The following is a 17,736-nucleotide window of genomic DNA, read 5'->3' on the forward strand; positions in this document are numbered from 1 at the left end:
TGGAATTCACTGAAAGACAAAATTAAAAACTCATGTTCCCTTTCTTCCTTTAAAAAAAATATGACGAATCACATTTTGGATCAATACCATTCTGAGAAAATCAATGAGTACGCATCAATCACATAAATCTCCCTAATCCCCATGGATGTTTGCCCTGCACCCTCATTTTTTTCTGGATGTTTTTCAAAACAATACTTGTTCATTATATTCATGGGGTACACGCGTGTACCTAAGTAATATCACATCCTCTTAATGTTATTAGTATTATTTCATTGATACATTAGTTCATTTATTCAAGTTAATTATTTATACATCTATGTGTTTTTTTTCTGATGTATAATATATGTTGTAACTCTGGGTGCCATCAGCCTCACGCCTAGCGTTTTGATGGCATCCACATCTCATGTATTTAAAATGTAGTTGCTATTATAAAAAAAACTTTTGATATTTATGATATCTTGTATTTACTAAACTTTAATTATATTTATTATGTAATATCTTGTTTTATGATATATATTGTTATATGAGATGGAAAAAAATACAATTGAATTGAATTGAACTGAATTGGTATATTTCCGAAGAAATCGTCAAAAAACTGTCAAATTAGTCTAATTCAGAAGTTTTTTGATGATATCTTCGGAAATACACCGACTTGGAACTCCTAATTTCAGTATGTTAATGAGAAAAATAGGATCTTTCATTTGATATATATTTATTACATAATCATGATGATTATCATTAATAAAAACACTGTAGACTGCCAGTTTTACGCTGTATTAAATATCAGTAATTCCATGAAGAATTAGTCGCATTTACAATGAACATTTACATGATCTTTTTGCATGAATGCTTGAAAGGGACAACAGTTTATGTTATAGGCCTACATAAGTTTTAAAGAATTTTTATTTTCCAAATATATCAGGTCACCTTCCTTTAAGTTGGTGAAAATTAGCATTTTCTTTGATGAACATTTTCTTTGCATATAAAATTGCGGTGAATTGTAAGAAGGAGGTGAAGTTCTTATTTGATGTTAATATTAGCTGTATTCTTTATGTAGAAAAACTAAGTTGCCAAAACTTAATCAATAAAATTCGACTATATTTATAAATACGTTTTTATATATACGCACGTGACCACCTCCGCGCTGCCATAACAGCTTGTAGACAGTACAGTCTCGAAGTGACCTTCTACATAGCGGGTGGTCTTCCTATAATACATTTGAATGCAAAGGCGTAACAACATGAGACTACTGTGCAGCAAAATTGTTATATTTTGTTCAAGTTTGTGATTATATTGTAAACGTTTCCGTCGTTGAATATTTTTTCTGTCGTCAAATACTTTCAAAATGTTGTTTTTAATAACATATTACAAATTCGGAATCCTCCCATGTGTAATAATATTACTATTCAATTGATACTTAAATTTGATGATATTCAGAGTTCCTATCCTTTTCTGTATAGTGGTCGCTGCATGAGGATTTGGTGATGCTTGCTGGTCTTGGTATGTCGTGCCCATGGGTCTGGTGCGTATTTATAAAAACGTATTTATAAATATATTCGAAGCATACTGATAGACATGTAAAACCTGATGTAAATACAATTTTCAGAAACGAATTAAGTGGTGGGGTATGAACGTTTGGACAGTATTTATTGTGGGACATTAGAGCACATCAAACATATCGAATTGCATTCTGAATACGAAGAATGTCATTCTGATATCAAATAATTTTGATTTTTTGAAATTCGCAATGTAGTACACATTTTATGGCAAATGATTAAAAATTGATATTTTTGATATTTAACAGTACTCGTAAACTTTATAAATCTGTGTTCAATTGATCATCGGCTTTTCCTCCCAGCTACATACACTTTAAGAATATGTCATTAGATTTATAAAAATTTACTCGAGGACTGTTATATATCAAAATGTGAAAAATATCAAATTTAAATAATTTGTCATAAAATTTTTATTATATCGTGAATTTCAAAAAATTAAAATTATTTGATATCAGAAAGACATTCTTCGTATTCAGAATGCAATTCGATATGTCTGATGTGCTCTCATGTCCCACAAAATATACTGTCGAAACGCTCAAAACGCTCATTCCAGATCCCTTAAGCGAGCTTTTTGTTTTTCATAAAAATGGCACATTGTATTTATTTAACATATCCCGTATGTGATTCAATAGTTTTCTAATAAGCCCTTCCCAGCAAACACAAAAATCGTTTTAAATCTTTAAAAATTATTGTCGGCCTTAAATTTATAAAATGGACAATGTTTCATCTTTGCAGCTCAAGAAAGGACAATTTAAACAAGGTATACTTTGTAACATTTGAATGTGGTTAATTTTAAACAATGCAAGTCTAAGTTCGCGAAAACGCCGCCATTATTCACAAGAAGATTTCCTTTTATGCAACCACCACGCGGTGGGTATAAATAATATTGTTGCAAAAGCCATCATTCCTCCACTCGCATAGAATAGCACACCATAGTCAGACGATATGTCGAACAACCATCCTGAAATATAATAAGGTATAGTAAACGGAAGTTATTATAATGATCATTAATATTGATGATAAAATAATGAATACAATTATAAAATGCCTTACAGGCCAGGGGCGTAGCCAGCTTTCTTGGTCAGGGGGGCAAAATAAAATTTTAGGGGCACAGACGAAAAAATTGCAGTTGCATCATACAATACATAGAGACTGTATGTCTTCGAGCTTCCCGAAAAGGGTCTTATTGGGATGATGTGCGCGCGTAGCGCGAAAAAATTGTATTTTACACTATTTTCGCCCATTATCCGGCTAAAAAAGGGCTTTATTGTTACAATGAGCGCGCGTAGCGCGAAAAAAAATTTGTATTCTACACTATTTTGGCCCTGAATTTTGCTAGAAAAGGGGCTCCTTGCCCTTTTTCTTTTCCTTTGCCCTCCTGATTTCCTCTTTCATTTTTTGTCAGAGGGGCACTTTTTCTTTCATTTTTTTGTCAGGGGGGCACTCTGCCCCCTGCCCCCCCCTTCGCTGGCTACGCTACTGTTACAGGCCAATATCAAAGCGCTTTTCAGTCTACATATAAAGCTGACCAAAAGGAGGAGACAGAAGATTAACCAGATATGTAACAGGATTAATCAACATAGCGATACGTCTACAATATTTTTAATGTAATTCGCCAGAGAAGTAGTGCGGGAAGTAGTGATGTAACAGGATTAATTATCATAGCGATAGGTCTACACAATTTTTAATATAATTCGCTATAGAAGTAGTGATGTACTAGTATTTATTATCATAGCGATAGGTCTACACAATTTTTAATATAATTCGCCATAGAAGTAGTGATGTAAGAGGATTAATTACCATAGCGATAGGTGTACACAATTTTTCATTAATTCGCCATAGAAGTAGTGATGTAACAGGATTATTTATATATATATGTAGCGATAGTTCTACACTATGTTTAATGTAATTCGCCATAGAAGCGATGTAACAGGATTGATTATCATTATTTTATTACCATTATTTTTGCAACCCATCAGTGTACAAATTTTGCATTAAAACACCTAAAAAGTATCAAAATTTGCCCAAACTCGGTGCTTTTAATGGCACTTTTGCCCAAATGCGCTTGGTCTTCACTCAATATACCATACCCCAAAACTGTGGCACATTATTGTATACCAACAAGCTGTAATTAGCGGTATTTAACTTCACATGTCATACAAAGGTCATTATGGCTGATCCAGGTATTTATGCCTATTCTTTGATTATATATTGTGCGATGCAAAGATACGGTGTAGCACTAGCCATAAATATTTTTGACCCATCGCTATGGTAATTAATATACCTACAACCAGGTAGAACTACCGGAGTCCATGTATCACCCGTTTTGTTCAACGGAATACACCGCAAATTACTCATCTATAATCAGTAAACATAATTATTGATATGCTGATAACTATTCGGGCCTATAATCTGAATGCTCTGCAACAACACACTCACAACGCACTCCTTACTAGTCTCGCACACCGACACCGCCTGGCTAATAATTATTTGGTGCAGCAGAGACATTAAAATGAATACACGGATCGATACACGTGAATTGCTATGCACGATTTTGATATCAGACGAAAATCTTCGGATACCGCGTTAGAAAATGATGAATATCTCCCGTAAATGAATTTTTCTCAAGAAACCAGATGTGGTCTCATACACTTGAAAATACGTGTTAAACAGATATGATGGTCGCTAGAATGCGCTTTGAAAATTGGCCGTGCGCTTTGAACTCAAAATCGGACCAAAACTCTAATTTTATATTGCGTTGGTCCTGTATAGACTACATCGTGTAGTACAGCTGCACTCACTACTAGGCAGTATAAAAGTCGATGACCATTGACCTCAATGGGGTATACAAGCTTATTCACGCACAACCAAGATCAATAACCCGGCTATTGTGAGTAGCCTTAGTCATTCGTCTCAAAGAGCTTCAAAGGTCTGAACCAAATGGCCAATCGTGGCTGTGGATTCAACCTACCATGGTGATTTCTGCTATGAAGATATAGGGTCGATGACACTGTGTCTCGGTCCCAGCCGATTTGTGCTCCTTCGTCACTAAACAAACCGTCTGGCGACAACCTCATATTACGTCTTTTCTGATTGTCTGAACATCAACTCCCTAAATACTGGCGTTAAATTTTGCTGTCAATCAACGCTGGGCTTCAGCGCATGCAGCGGTTGATTGACAGCTATGCGGTTACATTAATCCACACAATGTACGTGAGTACGCGCTGAAAGTCGCGTACATGAAAGGCGATATCAGACGATCGGCGCCTCAGTGGCTGCTAAAGCTAGCGTACATTTTTCGTTTGCGGTATCTAAAAATAGTGGACAATGGTGGAGGGTCTATGATGTTTAGTGTCACTTACACAAGTCACGTCGTATAGCCAATTGAAAACAGTTTTATTTGGAAATTCATTAACCAATCAGCGATTGTCATTTCGGGGTTGTCGCCAGACGGTTTGTTTAGTGACGGAGGAAATACAAACCGGCTGGGACCGAGACAAACTCCTTACCTCCAAAAACAGTCCCAAATGTGTTTCCTCCTGCATACAGCAGCACCGTAAATCCAATTACAGGAGCTAGAAGATGTGACGGGGCCACCTCTCTCGCAATCACAAAAATCAGTGGGGAGATTATTCCCATTGATATGCCATACACTACCAAAAAGAGCCCTAACAAGACGAACTTGCTCGTGAGAGGGGACAGTAACACCGATATAGCATTTATCACTAAACTAATGAAACAAACTGTATGCGTTGATGCATATTTTAAGTCAATCAGAATGCCGTGAATAAAACGGCCACCAAGGTTTCCTATACCAAACAGAAAAAGAAGAAGAGCGGCATCGTTTTTAGTATAACCATACTGGAGTACTCTCGGTGTTATATAAACCAATGTACAGTAAAATGTAGCTCCTATGGTAAAAGCTACAAACACTGCTATTGGATAATGAGGTGTGTAACATAATTCTGGTATTCCTGTTGCTTTTGATACCGAACTGCAGCACTGTACTAATCTGGTTCCTTTTCTCTGTTGTTGGTTGTCAGTTTCTTCAAGCTCCACGTCTTGTAATTCGAAGTCGTTGGCTGCTGCAGAGGTATCTTTCTTTTTGGTCATTGATTTGATTTGAAGTGGTCGAAACAAGCAGGAAGCTACGAATAGATGCATGTTTATTGCACTTATGACGATCAATGCCATTCTCCAGCCGTATATCGATATAAGATAATTAAATACCGGTGGTAATGCCATTGATCCAATACAAGCACCAGCAGTAGTCATAGAATTTGCTAATGCGAACCTTTCTCTAAAATATATGCCGGTAACCATGATGGATGGTGCATATATTAAGCCACAACCCACTCCTGAAAGTGAGAGAATTAAAATTGATACTTTATTTAAGGCAGTGCTAGTGTAGGTTTGAATCTTTCGAGATAGATAATTCAAAGTCTTTTTAGGGCAAAGAATCATGCAATTGAAATGTCACTTTTGTCCTTTTCTGAACAATTAAGTGCGACTTTTCTACCAAATACGACCTTTTGGGGCACTTCGTATCATATATAATATTATGTTCACATACAAGTGGCCCATTTCGTGGATGGGGTGCTGCGGGCCTAGCCTGGGCTCTGTTTCACAAAGCCTTAAGATATACGATTGATCGTATGATCTACGAGACGTAATCCCCTATTAAATTGATCGTAAAATCGATCGTAAGTCTCTGTGAAATGAGCCTTATGAGTACATATCGTCGGCAGAATGCAAGTGACATTTTTGGTGAAATCTAGATTATGATGAATTTTGCAAGGGTACATGAAAGCCCATTAAATCATGTTTTAAGTTAATGAAATTGATTAATTATGGATATGTTTCAATTAATTAAATAAGACATCGTAAGTGTAGTTTAAGCAGTTCCGTTTTGCTGTTGCTTGCAAGATTAATGCAAGCATGGTAAGTAACACTTAGGGACCGTTCACAAACACTTGTTAGGGGGGGCTGATACAAAAAGGGGGGCCCTGAAAATGTTTGACCTTCCTAAGGGGGGCCTGAAAAAAATGACCACAAATTTTCCTGGAAAAGTTAAGTTTATATGCTTTTCTATGAATTTTTTTACCCATAATTTTTATGTCAAAAAGGGGCCCTGAAATTTTTGAGGTTCAGTAAGGGGGGGCCGAAAAATTTTCGCGATGAAATTTTTTTTGCATCAGCCCACCCCCCTTACAAGTGTTTGTGAACGGTCCCTTACGATAATCTTACATTCTACATTCGTTTTAAGTTTAGTACAATACTATTGTTGAAACGCTTAAACTGCACTTACGATATTGTTATTTCTTGTTTTTTCTTTATTAGATTTGGAAAATTATTAAATAATCTATTCTATACTTTTCATTCCTACTAAAATATTAACTGATACATAAATACGTATGAGTTGCCATGAAGTGTAATACAGTGATATGGTATTACCTGGCATAATAGTATTAATGTAATCACTTGGTGAAAGATGTCTTGCCCCATTTCACTCTCTAGATAATCCACCTTTCACCTCGAGTTTATATCAGTCATTGCTCATGGACTTTTAAGCTGGATTTATACTCGATCGCTTTTGCAGAAAAGCGATTCTCATGCATGCTCAATGTTTACTTCCGTTTTCAAAGCGTCGAGCCGATCAACCGATACCAATAGCTGATGCAAAAACGACGTCGCTTTTGCGAGTTGAACTTTTGAGCGATGTCGCTTGACACATAAATGCATCAACCAATCATTTACAACCAATTGGATCTATTATTTTGCCAATTTATTAACCTTTCTCGATTATTAACTTTCAGTGATGAATTAATTCAAAGCAATAATTATTGACAGTAATGGATGTTTTAAACATGTATTTTGTGGCATTTAGAGTATTTTAATTATCGTCTGCAATCGCTATCACCGTGAAAAGTATTAATGCACAAGCGACGAGCGATGCTTCGCAAAATTCTGCGATTGACCATCGCTTTCAAAAAGCGGTGCATCGCAATCGCTCGGCGATCGAGTATAAATTCAGTTTGACTGTATTAAAAAGGGTGGCCTCAGGGGGTGGCCTCTTTACATTACCGGTTACCTTTCACTTACCTAATAAAACCCCAAAGGATAGATACAAATGTGTTAAGTTGGTGGCAAATGCCGAAAGTAGACTACCCAAAGACACCAGTAAGCTACCGATGCAACAAATGGTACGATGTCCGAATTTCTGAGCTAATACATTGGATATAGGACCTAGTAATAAAAGTTAAGATAATCATGACAATGTGAAAATCAGTTTACATTTACATCAAACAAGTTTGGTAAGATTTATTTTGAATCGGCTCAATTGCTCCAATCACGAATGCAATCGTGATACACATCACAATAGATTTGGACCGCCTGCCGCGTGCAGGTTATCAAAAGGTTATGAAAAAGATTAGAAAATGCGTTTTTCAAACGTTAGAATGCACAACTTGAAATAAGTCTACTTTACAAGTATTTGGGCTTGATTTCCGCAGAATACGAAAAGCGCCCTAAATTCGCCAAATTTGCCTAATTAGAACTAACTAAAGGATTAGGATTGGGTTATGTTTCACTAGGCACATCAGGACAATATTTTTTTATTTCTGAAAAATGAGTGCTGTATTTTTCTGGAATAGGGAGTAATGACATTAAAACTACAGATTTTGCCTCACACCCATATCAAAATATAATAGGTATCGGGATAGTCTCTGATACTAATACCGGAATAGTACCCGCTACCTAGTGGGATATTAGTATCGGTATAGTATCCGGATATGTTTCACATGCAAATTTGTTGTCCATATATGGACATATAGTATCGGGATAGTATCCGATACTGTTACTGGGAGACACTGATAAATAGTATCGGAATAGTGCCCGATACTAGTATCGGGATAGTACCTGATACTAGTATCGGGATAGTATCTGATACTATTTGTTTCGCATGTAAATTGTTTTGCCCAAATATGGTCATAGAGATATGTCCAGAGATTTACATGGTATATGGACAAGGTCACTGGAAAATTTCAAATGATTATAGTTGTACATACATTAAATGTGAAATGTGTAGCAATTGATTATATTGTACATACATGCAGCATTGAAATTTGTGGCAAAAAGCAATTGAAAATGTACATTATGAATGCTACATTGAATGCTAAAAACATATAATATACACATTCACATTTATGGCATGCATCAGCTGATGCATTGAGCACCATGTTGTCTTGGGTGCAGAATTCAACATACTCCGTGGTTTGATATAGCCTACATTGCACGATGTTCTTAAGCTTATACTAAATTTAGATAAAATAAAAAGTTCTGTTCAAAACTGTCACCCAATACAATATCATACCTGTATTGTGAAGCCCAGAAATAGAACACACTGTACAATTCTTTGTACAACAGTATATATTATCCTTTGAATCAGAGGAACTCATTCCTTGACTGTATAGCAATTTGGCTCCAAGCCGATATGGCAGTTATTCTAATTAGTCATGTGACATGGATTGGCGCCAGCTGAAAGCGGGTACTATTCCGATACTATAGTATCATATCAGATACTAGTATCGGGATAGTATCGGAATAGTACCACTATACCGATACTAGTATCCAACTAGTATCTGCTAGCAGATACTTTCGGATAGCTACAGAATACCTACCGGATACTATCCCGTATAGTAGCCGGAACTATACCGATACCTTTTCTTTTTGCTATGGGCATCATCCGATGTGATGACGTCTTGGGAAAGATTTTAGCCAATCAAAAAAGGGCACGTGATGTTATCGTTGGCAGATATACCAGTGGTGTGACCCTAAAATAATGGCATATTGCAATGTGAGACATGAATACAGGTAATTCTAATTTAGAAACAACCAAAACTGTTGAAATTTGCATAAAACAATGTTGGCCTAGTTATATCATAACAGGATATCGTTATGTAATGAATGCATGTTAGCCAAGGTCATTTATTATTCCAAATGTAAACAAAAAATAACATTGGTATCATCATAACCTTGCCCTCGGAACAATGGATAACGACTGGTAATGTAGACTATATAACACTGGATTTTCGTTTTCGGTTTCTATAGACAAATCCAACGAGACAAGTGATGGTCAGAATTCATTCGGCCATTACTGGGTCCCTCCGCACCAAACTGGTGTTGTGACTGCCCAATTGGGTGGATTAAAGCCGCTTAAATCGATGTTATATTGTATTGTGTTGTAAACTTTCATCATTCTTTTGTCTACGTGAAACACTGGTGATGGAATGCAGTTTAAAATCCCCGCCAAGGCCGCATCATTTCGCATTTTAGGTGGGATGGAGCTATGGCTGCAATTGAGTTGTAGGAATGCGTGTCATGAAATTGGATTCGTCTATACTGCTGCATGTTCGACAGTATGTGTGTGGCATAGATTTGTGGAGGAAGAGGAATGGGTTTTTGGCACTGAGTATTTGGATAAAACTGGGGGAACAGGACTTTGGCATTTTTTCATAGGCCATATTATTATAATTATGTATAAATTATGTATCGTTCCATTATATTTCCAGAGACGGAACCAAACCGAGACCGTGGGACAGTCTACGTGTAAATAGGTTATCACGAATTTGTGGGCAAATACATAATATCATAATCATGTTTGCACGATGTTTTAAATAAATAATCGTGCAACTATTTCTTTTTGTCCTTGGGGGATGGAGTTGGAAATAATATGCTGAAGTAAAGTGTATAACACAGCTCCTGGTGTATAGTGAATCCTTAAGTTTTTGTTATAATTATTGAGGCTAAATGAGTAAATGGTCAAAAGTGGAAAAAATTCACGTGAACACTTTTTAGGTTAAAATTGCCAAATACCGGTATGGGGTTAATTTGGTCACAAACCCACATGCATGCGTTAACATTGTATGGAACATCCCCCCCCCCCTTTATCAAAAGTTTCATCCCCCCTTACGCCCATGCTAGCTACGCATACTTACTGACACATCCCGTGAGTAATGAAACAATACTAACGATCCAACTCGTAGTCGAAACAGAAGCGTTAAACTCCTCCAGCCATTCCACAAGGAACAACCCCATACATGACACCTGTCCTGCTGTGAATGCCTGAATAACATGAGCTCCAAGTACTACCATCCAACCCCAACCACCCTCTGGAGGCTTCGTGTACACCACCATTTCAAAACTCACGGGAGAATATAATAGCTACTAGTATATTATTCTAAACACAGGTTGTACATTGCCAATAAATTTCAGCCCGTATTTTTCGCGTGGATCCAATTACCGAAAGGTCGCCCAATATGTTTTCTCTTTACCAATATGTTCTATTTATGAGATAGCTACCAAAAATCCCGGGGGCCAAAGTCAAAAAGTCGCGCAATTGTTTCTATGCGACAGGAAATTAATATTAAAGGTCACGTACTAAATCAGTACCTGAACTTTGATTAAGAGTCAATAACTTGTACATGTTGTACATACACTGTAGTTGAGGAAAATCCCCGGATCCACTCATGACTTTTATAAAAGTTGTAAGCATCCGCGAGAATTGACTTTGAAAAATGACCCTAAGCTAGGATGTCGAACTAACCCTAATCGAGGATTTTACTCAAATAAAAACACCCTAAGCTAGGAATTGGTTTCAAAGTTGCCCCTAAAACAAAGATAGACATTATAAAACACCCTAAAAAAGCGAGGAATTGCTTTGAAATTTGCCCATAAATTAGCATAGACATTGTGTGTTCCAGTGTGAATGTCATTCAGAATTTATTTTATCTTGTTTATAAAATCACTCGGAAACCACTTTTTTGTGCCGAATAACTTGATAAATATGTCACCACTAATGACCGTTAATTTGGTCATTTAAAAGCCCTTAACTATCTTTAAATGAGTGTTTTGAGACCCTAGTCGCCGATCCGCGCGGATCCCTGTTTTGCTTTTCAAAACTACCCTAAATCCGCGGATGCTTACAACTTTTATACATGAGTGCCCCCCCCCCCCCGGTTAGATTGCAAACAAGGTCAAAGGCCACTGTTGATCTGACTTCCATTGCACATAACAAGTAAAGTAAAGAGTTTTAGAGGGTAAGTTCTATTCCGTTTCTTGATTCTTGAGCAATTTGCCACCATTTTTGCCCAAATCGGAGTAAGTTGAGATTTTGACTCCCGTGACTAAAAATGAAGTTTTTGTAGAATAACTCAATAACGATAGGTCGTAGATAGCCTACTACAAATTATACATTTTTTTAATCCCTGTTATCAGACGAGTAATTTGATATACCTTTCAACAAGATTGGTATATTCTCAATTTTTTTTACCCCTGTGTGACCTTTCGTGACCTCTAGCGAAAACGTTCACAACCTCCTAGCAGTGGTCTAAAGGGTCTATCCTAACACCTCGTGGTATTAAACATTGGTAGACATGGGTGTTGAACTCAATTCTTAATTAAGGCCCGTATGAGATTTAGCTCCTAGACTATAGCCATTGGTCTTCTACTTCTTGTGACATTATTGGTCACAGAAAATATTGAATAACCTTAAAAAGAATAATCCAATGAGAGTCGAACAGATTTCCTTCAATGGATACTGAAGGTAATGTGATTTTCATTTAAATATCCAATATCGTTTCCAAGGTGCGTTTTTGGTATCGCACCCATACCGTTCCAAAAAGGTTGGGTAAATTTATTTAAAGGTAAGATACCTTTTTTTGGTTCAGAACGTGGATGTTGACCGCTTTGTTGTTTTCCTTCACTTCTATAAATATGCATAAGCGGCAAGCCTTTGATTTCGTCTCGTTAATGGCTAGATTTTTCTGTAGATAAATTTGCTCTACTTGTGCTTTGCTTATACTTTATGTTAATTAATTATATATTATATTCAAATTCAAAATTTATGGTGTTGATGAAGTTGCTATCACTTCCATCAGGCTACTATTTGATATAGCTATCTGCAGATGATACTGACATATATGAAGTATAATGTTACTGCTTATGTCAGCAGAAGAAAGGAAATTACAAAAACAGACTTCCAAAAAAGGCAACAAATATGAGCGTAGCTGCGTATCGTGTACGCGTGCAGAAGTACCCAAATTATTTACTAATTATGCGATCTTATCTTTGGAACCGGTGTCAACTATAAGGCTGCAAAATACAGTAAAATCTAAAAGAGGTCGCACAGTTTCAAAGGAATGGGTTAACCCCCTTAGCACTACATGCCGATCTAACATTGCCTCTGATTTGTCAATTACATGATATTATCATTTTAATCACCAATTAGAATGGAGCGTTGCAAATAATTCACCCATTTTTTTTGCGTGGTGAAATTATTCTAACAATGTTGCTGCTTGGTCCAATTGAAAACTTCTTTTTGACTAATAGGCAGGAAGTTCTCATGAGGTTAAAGTTATCATAAATTCTGAATTATACACATGCGAATGGAAATTATCTACAGGTTTATAACACGTTATTCATTCAAGTTAATGTGTTAGAACGCGATCTTAACTTCGCGGTAAGTCCAGAAAGTTTGCCCATCAATGACATTGTAGTTGCCACTGAAAGTGCATGTAAACAAATTGCAAACGATAAAGCGGCTGAATTACGTGCTCGTGTTGTGAACATTGCAAAAATGCTAAACCCCGGTAAGCAATATCAATAAGGCAGAGCGATCGGCGGTTGAATCTTTAAAGAAAGACACAAGCATCCAAATCTTGCCAGCTGATAAGGGAAGAGCAACTGTAGTGATAGATGAAAGTGTCTATGAGACTCTGAAAAAAGATCCCACTCAGAAATTTCAAAGCAGACTTATCAAGTTGCTGAAAGAACTCAAAGAAACAGGTGCGATAACTAGCAAGACATATTGGGACTTATATCCTACCGTAGCTGATGTTCCCAGATTTTATGGTCTCATAAAGATACATAAAGCCGAGGCACCGTTAAGACCCATCGTGTCAAGCATCGGTGCTGTGACCTATAATCTTGCGAGATTTGTTGCGGACATTATATCACCTTTGATAGGAAAAACGGAACATCACATCGTTAATTCTCAGGCCTTTGTTAACCAGATCAAAGACTTAAAAGTAGAGCCTGATGAGTCCATAGTGTCCTTTGACGTGTCGGCATTGTTCACTTCTATCCCGGTGAAAGAAGCTCTCGTCGTCGTTCGCAGTTTGTTGGAAAATGACGAAACCTGGAAAGTAGGGACAGCGGAATATCTAGAGGTGGACGACATCATCAATCTCTTGAACTTTTGCTTGAGCACGACATATTTTGTGTTCAGAGAGAAATACTACCAACAGAAGGATGGATGCGCAATGGGCAGTCCTTGCAGTCCCCTGGTGGCCAACGCGTATATGGAGTATTTTGAAAAGCGAGCTTTGTCATCCGCTCCTCATCCACCACGCATGTGGGTTCGCTATGTCGACGACACATTCTGCGTTATAAAAACTTCGCACGTGGATGAATTTACAGATCACATAAATTCGCAAGATAATAACATTAAGTTCACCAGAGAGGAAGAGGAAGACGGGCAACTTCCTTTCCTAGACACTCTGATCGTGCGGGCTAGCGATGGCAGTGTGAAGGTCAAGATCTTTAGAAAACCAACTCACACTGACCAGTATTTAAGTTTCGCTTCCCACCACCCACTGGAGCACAAACTAAGTGTGATCAAGACATTGCTTTATAGGAGTGAAATTGTTACGGATCCGGAGGATAGAGCTGAGGAAATTGAACACGTAAAAGGAGCGCTCCGAAACTGCGGTTATCGCGACTGGACCTTTTTCAGAGCCCAGGAGAAGCGGGAAAAATCAGCTTCACAGGACGAACCGGATAGTGAAACTTCCAGGGGGTTCACAATAACTTAACCTTATTTGGAAGGAACTTCGGAGCAGCTTCGCCGAGCATTCAAAACTGCAGGTGTTCCCACAGCCTTTAAACCATACCGCACACTCCGGCAAACACTTGTGTCACCGAAAGATAAAGTAGACAAATTAAAACAGTCAGGGACCGTCTACGAAATCTCCTGTTCAGACTGTGATGCTATGTACATTGGTGAAACAGGTAGAAAATTGGAAAAACGGCTATCTGAACATAAATCAAAGGCTGCCGGTTCCAAATCTGCTGTACATGAGCATATTTCCAGGAGCAAAAACACCCATCAAATAGACTGGGAAAACGTAAATGTGCTGGAAAAAGAACCCAAAGAATTTTCCAGAAGGGTCCTAGAAGCCATTCACATCAGGAAAAAGGACCCAACTTGAACAGAGACACTGGACTGGATTTAGATCCAGTTTGGGACAACCTACTCATACCCAAGACCACCAGGGGGACGAGGACAACACCTTTGACGTCATCTTCTTCTAGTGTGACGTCATCGAAGGTTGTCAACAAGCCATAAACCATCAGAGCCATAACATCCGGCTGAGGACGCAGTTGGTACTGTGAAAGCGCTCCCGGTAAGCGATCAAATTTTAAGTAGTGTTGAAGTCAAAAAATTCTTCTAATCATATTCATGTTTGACGATTTTACTTCCATTTTTATGGACATATTTTAATAACATATAAAATATTTGCAGCAGTATTTTGACGATATTACTTTGAAAGTTGCTTTTTATGATATTATTATAATTAGTTATAGTTTGATATCAAAAGTGTTGCAAACATGTAATTGTTTCAATAAAATTCAATAATATATTGAATAAATTTTGGATTTTCAGATGCTTCAAGCGCTGTAATTTCACTGAATCATCAGAATCGGATCAACTAGGCGGATTGCAACCGAACCCGGTGCAAACCTATCCGCACTTAGATTATAACATCCACCAATTATCTTTGCAGCTCCTCATTGGTAGTTTGTACAATTAGTTATGTTTTGATACTAAGAAATAGTAAACAAATACTAAGAAATGGCGTTGCATATATGCAATTATTTCAATATGGACTCAAATGCGTTTGCTGCGCATGACTTACTGTAAACTTTACAAACCTCCGAATAGTCATGATAGTATATAATAATGAAATTTCATATGGAATGTATGATGATAAATAAATAACGAAATGCGCGCCTCTGACCAACGGGAAACACGAAACTAAATTGCACAAAAAGTAACGCAGCTGTTATAAATACAACTTTTAAATTCGGGTATTTCTCTTTCAAAGTCCTACTGTGTTGTTAATATTGAACGACATTTGACAAATGGGTATCAAAATTCGCGTAAATAAATCAACCTTCTTTCTATGTAGAAATTTTGTGAAAACAATTATTAGTTCTGAAGCTTTATGCGTATTTATAACAGCTGCGTTACTTTTTGTGCAGACTTTATATACTTTGCTTGACCATATTATATGGCAGTTCTTTCAGGTCTTGATATATGATCCATTTATCAACGACAAGTGTACATTTTTGCTTCAGAATTTACAGCAAATCTCTGCTGTCAAAGTCCACATTCTGTTGTCAAATCAGTTATAAGGCTAAAAAACAAATTTGTTTGAAAACCAAAATGGGAAATGCGGGTTTTTTGTTTGTTTGTTTGTTTGTTTGTTTTTAATATATATTATGGTGTTTTGTTGTTGTTGTTGTTGTTGTTGTTGTTTTTTGTTGTTTTTTGTTTTTCTTTTTATTTCTTTTTCTTTTCTTTTTTCTTTTCTTTTATTAATTATAATTATTTTATTTATGGATTTATGGGAAAATATACCACAAATATTTAATGGTAAAATATACCACAAAATATTTAATGTCAAATCGGTGAAGAGTATGCAGTAAACCAACCAGAACGGTATAACAATCGAAATGGCCGCCATGATAACTATTTACATTCAAACATATCACCTGTTTATTGTAATATCATGCAGAATTTTATTTAAATGGGGCTTTTTATAGTGATTCATGATTATTGCTTATGAAACAAAATGTGCGAGAGAAAATCTTGTAACCATTTTGCCATTCAGTTTTTGCTTTAAAATATCATTTTAATAATGCAGTAAAATGGCTCCAAAATTGAAAGAGAAATGTTTAAAAGTAAGTATAAGTAAAAACTAAATTAAACAAGAATATTTGAGTTTAATTATTATACAAAATCTTATAGTAGGTCCAAAGTAGGCTAGAAGTGATTTTGTATTAACATCAACAAAATGTAATTGATTTCCTTTGACATTAAGGGCTGGGGTATGAGCGACCTTGAAGTACCGGTATCTGGAGAGGGGAAGCAATGAGTTACCCCAAATCACAGCGGCAGGTAGTGACTGGGCCGCCGAGTGCTAATATATATTTATTTTGGAAGGTTCGTGTTTGTTTTAAATTTTGGGGCGTTTTTCCAAAATTTGATATTTTTGGTGATATTTCAAAAAAGCGACATGCCAAAGACAACTCTTTGGGCACATAGTTTGTTATTGTTATTGCACTTCTTTTCCACATACCTACGTTAACATTCGATTGGGTGATTTACTAATATTATATATTTTATGACTGCAATTTGGCGTTTTCAATGCGTTTTACACGTATCATGAAATTAACGCAAATATCTAGTCACGCTGCTTTTAGAATTTTTACCTGATCGTCGGCTTTTGCAGGCAACAGAATGCAGATCGGCTCACGATAGATGTCGTATTCCTCTATGTGGTTCACTTATTGATAAAATGAGTTTGTATTCCTTGTAACAACACACACATTGCCGTCTGGTAACCGGGTCTGGTACTGATTTTGGGACAGCCATAGACTTCAGCGCCGTATCAAATCTCATAAAAACCACACGACTGACGACTATGTGTTTATGTTTCCCGCACGAAAGCTTGTGTCTACATCTATTACTATACTTCTTTGGAAACGTTGACCTTTGACCATTCTTTGTATAACGCACTGATATGACCTTGATATGTTCGCTTGATTGGGTACGTTATAGCATCCATTTCATTGAGTTGTTGGTCAGTAGATAATACTATACAGGGATACAATAGTTTAACATGGTGTGTGAGCATGGTGAAAGACTCATTATTGATTAGGCGCGGACATATTTAAGGCACAGGTCCTTTGCTAGTCCGAATAATCAGACCCAGAACAAAATATTAATTTCTGACATGATCGTGTACTGGGTCTGAACTGTTTCCATATGAAATCTTGATGGCAAATTGGACAATAGAAGCACATGGTTCTACGTGACAGCTTTTTAATCCCTATT

At 36.8% G+C, this 17,736-nt stretch overlaps 2 protein-coding genes across 2 annotated transcripts; one reads left to right on the forward strand and one right to left on the reverse strand.

Annotated features, from left to right (window-relative positions):
- Positions 1–624: 624 nt before the first annotated feature.
- Positions 625–10,809, reverse strand: LOC140140945 (monocarboxylate transporter 12-like). The gene is made up of 4 exons (XM_072162708.1): positions 10,553–10,809; positions 7,659–7,802; positions 5,066–5,914; positions 625–2,517 (listed from the first exon to the last, which is right to left on the reverse strand). The coding sequence occupies exons 1-4, from the start codon at positions 10,749–10,751 to the stop codon at positions 2,387–2,389; spliced, it is 1,323 nt and encodes a 440-aa protein (XP_072018809.1). The 5' UTR covers positions 10,752–10,809; the 3' UTR covers positions 625–2,386.
- A 1,337-nt stretch (positions 10,810–12,146) lies between these two features.
- On the forward strand, positions 12,147–14,428 carry LOC140140391 (uncharacterized). The gene is made up of 2 exons (XM_072162151.1): positions 12,147–12,159; positions 13,281–14,428. Exons 1-2 carry the CDS (start codon positions 12,147–12,149, stop codon positions 14,426–14,428), a joined length of 1,161 nt encoding a protein of 386 aa, XP_072018252.1.
- Positions 14,429–17,736: the final 3,308 nt, after the last annotated feature.

The sequence above is a fragment of the Amphiura filiformis genome, chromosome 19, assembly GCF_039555335.1.
Source record: "Amphiura filiformis chromosome 19, Afil_fr2py, whole genome shotgun sequence".
Lineage (NCBI taxonomy): Eukaryota > Metazoa > Echinodermata > Ophiuroidea > Amphilepidida > Amphiuridae > Amphiura > Amphiura filiformis.